General features: G+C 37.4%; 1 protein-coding gene across 1 annotated transcript; it reads left to right on the forward strand.

The window, feature by feature from the left end:
* The first annotated feature begins 2,624 nt into the window (after positions 1-2,624).
* LOC112201883 (probable WRKY transcription factor 14) lies at positions 2,625-6,093 on the forward strand. Its single transcript, XM_024342809.2, has 3 exons — positions 2,625-3,672; positions 4,388-4,528; positions 5,166-6,093. The coding sequence occupies exons 1-3, from the start codon at positions 3,008-3,010 to the stop codon at positions 5,848-5,850; spliced, it is 1,491 nt and encodes a 496-aa protein (XP_024198577.1). The 5' UTR covers positions 2,625-3,007; the 3' UTR covers positions 5,851-6,093.

A 6,093-nucleotide genomic window follows, 5' to 3' on the forward strand; every position in this document is an offset into this window, starting at 1 on the left:
ATTGAAAATTGAGTTCATTTTTTATTCGGATTTGTTGATTAAGGACCTTTGTCTTCGACTTTTGCCTCCAATTCAGTTGCTGAGGGTTCTCATCTTCGTGTTGCGTATCAGGTAGCTCTCTATTCTCTCTGCTTAACTCTCAGGGTAGTAGAAGCTAAAATGAGCAGCTAAATACTAAATTGGACAACCAACTTTCAAATTGATCAACTAACTTTGTAGAGCTGTATGTAATTATGACAGAGAAAAAGACAAATGACATTGTAATTGTGATGAATTATTTATTTTTAAATTAATATATGCAGTTGGTTTTAGTCCACAGTAATAGGGAAGGAAATCATGATTATGTATTCATTATGTAAATGCATGTGTAGTAAGTTGATCATATTGAAAGTGCACCAACATGGTATGAAACTGGCTGATTTTATACATCTTGCATGCCGGATTTAATGATATATGGAGATGTTGAGCTATCTTACCTAAATGTGAATATTAGTTTGGCAAAGCTTCAAATAGATGGGAAAACTTAATCTGCTTAGACTTGGGTATATATGCAGTAGTAAAACTGGTTCCACTAGTGCAGTAGTAGAACATGAGTACAAATGGCAGAACTGGACTGAGTATGAGTGCAGCGAGTGCAATAGAAGGATTAGGAGATGACGAGTGCAGTAGTATAACTGGACTGAGTATGAGTACATCAAGTGTAGTAGCAGGATTGGACGAGTGCAGTAGCAAGATTAGACGAGTGCAATAGCAAGATTAGGCGATGACGAGTGCAGTAGCAGAACACGAGTACAATTGTAGTAGCAGAACTGGACGAGTACGAGTGCTGTAGCAGGATTGGACGAGTGCAGTAGCAAGATTAGGCGATGACAAAAAAAAGAGTTTAGATTAAAGAAAATAATTAAGATTTAGTTATCCATGCATCAATGTTAAAATTGTAAATGTCTTATTGACACATGACAACAAAGTAACATAAAGAGATTATTATCAGAAGAAGAAAAAAGTAACATAAAGGGATTAGAAATCAAAAGAAGTAGTTAAGGGTAAAAAAGTAAATTAACTCATGACATGTGGCAAGTAGAGAGCAGATTGTCATTATTTGTAAGATTTAATCTTTATAAAGGGATTCAAAGACAAAAGAAATAATTAAGGGTAAAAAAGTAAATTGACTCATGACATGTGGTAAGTGGAGAGCAAATTGTCCTTATTTAGTAAGATTTAGTCCTTATATGTTTAATTCAATCTTTAAATGATGTATTTGTTAAGTCATTTTTTGTCAATAACTTATATATAATTTGTTATACATTTTATTTCTTAAAATGTTAGCTAGGGTTTTAAAGTATCGTAGTTATCTAACATGAAATGAACACTTCCATATATAACTCTCCCTAACTAGCTTAGTGAGTTTTTCCCTACTCCCCATTAATTAATCTACGGAGATTGAACTCAGTATTGGACCTCTTGGTCTACTTCAGAATTTATGTTAGAGATCTGATAGGGGTAAGAAATTCGGACCCTAATAATCACTAAGTGAACTATAGTTCTATATAACCATATAACTCCTAATATATTTTTGTCCGCAACCTAGGATTTCACAGAGGATCCGACTAACCCTTGAATTATATGCCCTTTTAATCAAGAGTTTATGTACGTTATGACAAGTACGTGCGTACACTAGATCAATTATAGTTCTGACTTATTTTATGAATTAAATTGGCATGCATAGTTTTCTCTTTCCCTTTTCGATTTGGGGCAAGGTAAGAACAAGATTCAACCTCTTGTCATAGACCCATTGTCCCAGGGGCCATGCACTAGAGTGACTAGACATACGTGAATGAAGGGTGACTTTATTCACTTTTCACACTTCCAAAATGGGTAGGTAAATTAATAAATTAAATGTCCATTTTGCCTCTTTAGTTCTCTCCCAATACCTAATGTGGAAGGATGAATAAACTCACCAGTTAGGTTACGTAGACTGTCAAGCTATAAATCCCATGAAAAAGGAGTGCGATTATCTAACAAGCCCAGGTTGTGGGTCTCGATCACAATTTTACTGCATATGCACCCATACATTAATACTCCAATTCACGGTTATACAAGTTGGGTAGAGACAGACGTATAGTCATTAATCATAACTGCGTTGTGAAGTCATTATTTCTTAATAAGATAGATTTGGTTCGGACTCATTTTCACCTCATATATCTTAGACAACACAGATATTTTTTCCCTTTTATTTGGTTGGCCTGCAAACTACGTACAAAGATATTGATTCCTCATTCCAAACGTTCTGGTAAATAATATATGAACATTGAATGTGGCAAGCTTTGAAAAAGAAACAAGGAATGGTACCCTTGTGGCCTCGCTCATTTTCTAAACGTTTCTCCGAGAAATGCGGCTACTTGCCGCCTCTTTACTTTCCTATCACTTGTTTGCCCAACAAAAAAGAAAGAAAAAAAAAAAGAGAGCTAGAAATGACTTTGTATTATAAAGGTCTTTCTATACAAATTTTTTGACAGTGAAGAGAGATAAAAATAAAAAAAAACAAGCGCTACAGTTAGATGACAAATTGTTTATTAGCAATTCGGCAAATTTCAGACATTAATTAAATCTCAGCCTCTCTTCTCTCTTCTTTCTCTCTCTTTTTGTTGCGTATGGAGAAGAGCTGTTTTGTATGAAAAGTCAGCTCCCGATCTCCACCTCTCTCTGATCTCTTTTCTTTCTTCAAAACCATTCTCTTTTTCATGACTTTGTTTGTTTTTGAGAAGCACATAACCATATAACAATCCACAACATCATCATCATCGATCACCTCCAAAACTCGTTTCCTTTGCGCTCTCTCTTTTCTTCAGCTCCACAGCTACCTATCCATCTCTGCTGAATCAGAGTGATTGATCAGACTCAACCCAAAACCCAAAATTAATAGTGTATATGCTGTTCTACGTCAGCTAGGGTTGTTGATTCAAATGACAGTTATTCTTGCTGATCTCCTATACTAGTTAGTAGTATCATGTGCAGCTTGTCTATGCCAATTGGGATGGAGAATTATCAAGGCGATTTAACTGACATACTTCGAGCTGGTGCTGCTACAGGATCATCCTCATCATCGGCTTATCATTCCGAAACAATGAATTCCGACAGCTGGCAGTTTTCATCCGATGATAACTATTCTATGAAATTCTCGACATCAATGGCCATGGAAGAAGTAGAAGACGCAAGGGACAATTTCGGCGATCCGTTTTCATCGTACATACGCGATCCACTTCTTCACGAGCTGTCGTCCACATCCACCGGCGGCTTTTTCAGCAGCCCAAATTCGACTCCAGAAATGAACATCAGTGTAGATATGGAAGCTCGTGCTGCGCCGTTTGGTGCTCATGTACCTGGTCACCATCATCAAGGTGAGGTTACTAAGAGGCCTTGCAACAACATATTCTCTCGTATGCTTCAGATCTCCCCCGGGAAGCTAGGCGGCGACGTGGCGGGGTGTGATTCGGTGGCGGTGTTGGGGTCACCGAGGGGGGGAGGAGGAGGAGGAGGAATCAAGGCTGGGCCTGGTGGTGTTATGGTTGGAAGCGACATGATTAATGCAAACAGCTCAAAAGGTTGCTTGCTCGAGAACACCGGAGTTGGGGTGCAGATCTCATCTCCACGGAATCCGGGTATCAAGCGAAGGTAAAGAGAGAGTAGAGATTTAAGAAATAGAGAGAGAACATTTAATATTTCTTGATCGATGCATGATTCCATGAATTAATTAAACCCTTGTTAACAACTATAGGACTCAATTATTCATACTTATTAATTAACCCAAGATTAGTAGCTATAGTTAGCATAGATTAGCAACCTTACGGACCTTTTCTGCAACTTGGGTTTTGGTTCAATCTAAGAATAGGGTTTGTTATAGACTCTCATAAAGTATAGATCTTTTGAGTTGTTATCATCTCCCATAGGTTGATTGTAGGGTCTTCTTGATTCTTGAAGAGGTCTAAGCTAGCAGAGCTGGGATTGTTTTTCAGGTGAGATTCATTGTTAAGTACTGTCAACATTAGTACTACCCAAAACACATGATGTACGTATATCTTTGCGAGTTGCAAAAGGTAAGGGGGGCATTGTTTGTGTCACAATAGCAATCACACACTTAGCTTTCATCCTTTATCTTTTCTTTCCAAAGCCACCTGATCATCGAAACATCGCTGTTTTCATGAATATACTGAACCAAGCAACGTACCAATCCAAATATTTCATTTGTAACAGAAAGTGGTGAGGAATCAAGACATTTCCTTCCCTCCACTAATCTAATATCGAGTTAATTAGTTCGAACCATAAGCACGCTAATAATCATCATTAATTAATCAAGTAATGAATAGTAATGATTATATTATATGAGCAGGAAGAGCCAGGCGAAGAAGGTGGTATGTATTCCAGCGCCAGCAGCAGCAAACAGTAGGCCAACTGGAGAAGTAGTTCCATCTGATCTGTGGGCATGGAGAAAGTACGGTCAGAAACCCATCAAAGGTTCACCTTATCCAAGGTTAGTTTCAGTCAGTCTCTTACTTACTACGCTCTTGTCATCGTCATTTTCAATGATATACAGAAAGTTCCTAGAACTAAGGCTAAGGCTGCCATTTGCATATTTCACTGACAAACATGGAAGTGCATGTTGTGTCCCTTTTGCTTAATCATATATTATACTTTCAGCATTGAATGCAATATTGATACAAATCGGTTAATATAGGTGCAATTAATGATGTTATTTTTATCAAAATTAGTACGGGTATAGTATTTACTTCAAATTAATGGGATTTTGTAGAAATTTAAAAACTGATTTCGTATGCATATCTCATACATATTATCCATGTGTATTATTTTATTCAAATGATTACATGTATTAAACAAAATAAATGGTGACATAAGATTTGGAGTTCATAACTTAGATCTTTTTCTCTTCCAAAATCGTTACTGTTATAGCAATATTTGAATAGAATGACCGATGGTGTAACTTAGATAATTAGTGATTTGCATGCTACATCATTTAATACACAAAAATAGTTAGCCCTAGCATTTCTGAAACTCAATTCATTTATTAAACTGTTACAAGTGGGATATGATGAAAGAAAAGACAATAAGGGTTTTGATTTTTGAGCTGATTAATTAACAAATATGTGCAGAGGTTACTATAGATGCAGCAGCTCAAAGGGTTGCTCAGCAAGGAAACAAGTAGAGCGTAGCCGGACTGATCCAAACATGTTGGTCATCACCTACACTTCCGAGCACAACCATCCCTGGCCAACCCAGAGAAATGCTCTCGCCGGCTCAACCCGATCCCAGCCATCAAAAGCCGGTGCCGGTTCAAAGACCTCTCCTAATACTGCTCATCACCAAAAACCAGATAGCCCAGCAAAGGAAGAACAAAAGGCTGCAGCTGACAGCATGAACGAGAATAATCATGTACTGTCTCCAGTTAATGCAACTGTTGGAAGTAGTTCAACAGTTAAAGAAGAGTTTGAGGACATTGAGAAGCTGCAATTGGAGCTTGATCATCATGATCCCCATCATCAGCATGATAGTGATCATCACCAGTTCAGTAATCATGATCAAGTTTTTCCTTATAGACCATCAATGCCTGAACAGTCCAACAACCAATCAGAGGATTTCTTCGCTGATTTAGGAGAAATTGAAGCTGACCCACTAAACCTCTTGTTCTCACAGTGTTTCACAGCAGATGAACAGCAAAAGGGTGGAAACAAGGCTGCCTTGGATCCATTCAATCTCTTTGATTGGTCTGGAGATCAAAACACCAACACCCCCAACAACAATCCTTCATTTGGTCATGAAGCCAAGAGGCATTTATAACAAGGGCAACCCTGGAAACAACTTAACATTCCCCCGACTAAAACAAGAGTTAAGACAACCTTTTTTTAAGTTAGTTTTTGTGGTAATGTTTTGATATGGATCTTCTGGTGTGTATTGAGTAAGGCGAGATAAACCACATTTTAAAACCACATTAGATAATTTTGTTACGATAAATGAATTGTTACATTAATTATTATGCGACACATTATTTGATATATAATGTAATTTACTAATGTGGTCTAA

Source organism: Rosa chinensis, chromosome 5, assembly GCF_002994745.2.
Source record: "Rosa chinensis cultivar Old Blush chromosome 5, RchiOBHm-V2, whole genome shotgun sequence".
Taxonomy (NCBI): Eukaryota; Viridiplantae; Streptophyta; class Magnoliopsida; order Rosales; family Rosaceae; genus Rosa; species Rosa chinensis.

What these genes read in the sequence shown, in the direction of transcription:
- LOC112201883 (XM_024342809.2), top strand. Translation starts at nt 3,008, where the DNA reads ATGTGCAGCTTGTCTATGCCAATTGGGATGGAGAATTATCAAGGCGAT. An exon ending in AATCCGGGTATCAAGCGAAG is followed by an intron (nt 3,673 to 4,387) that starts GTAAAGAGAGAG and finishes TTATATGAGCAG; the next exon opens with GAAGAGCCAGGCGAAGAAGG. An exon ending in AAAGGTTCACCTTATCCAAG is followed by an intron (nt 4,529 to 5,165) that starts GTTAGTTTCAGT and finishes AAATATGTGCAG; the next exon opens with AGGTTACTATAGATGCAGCA.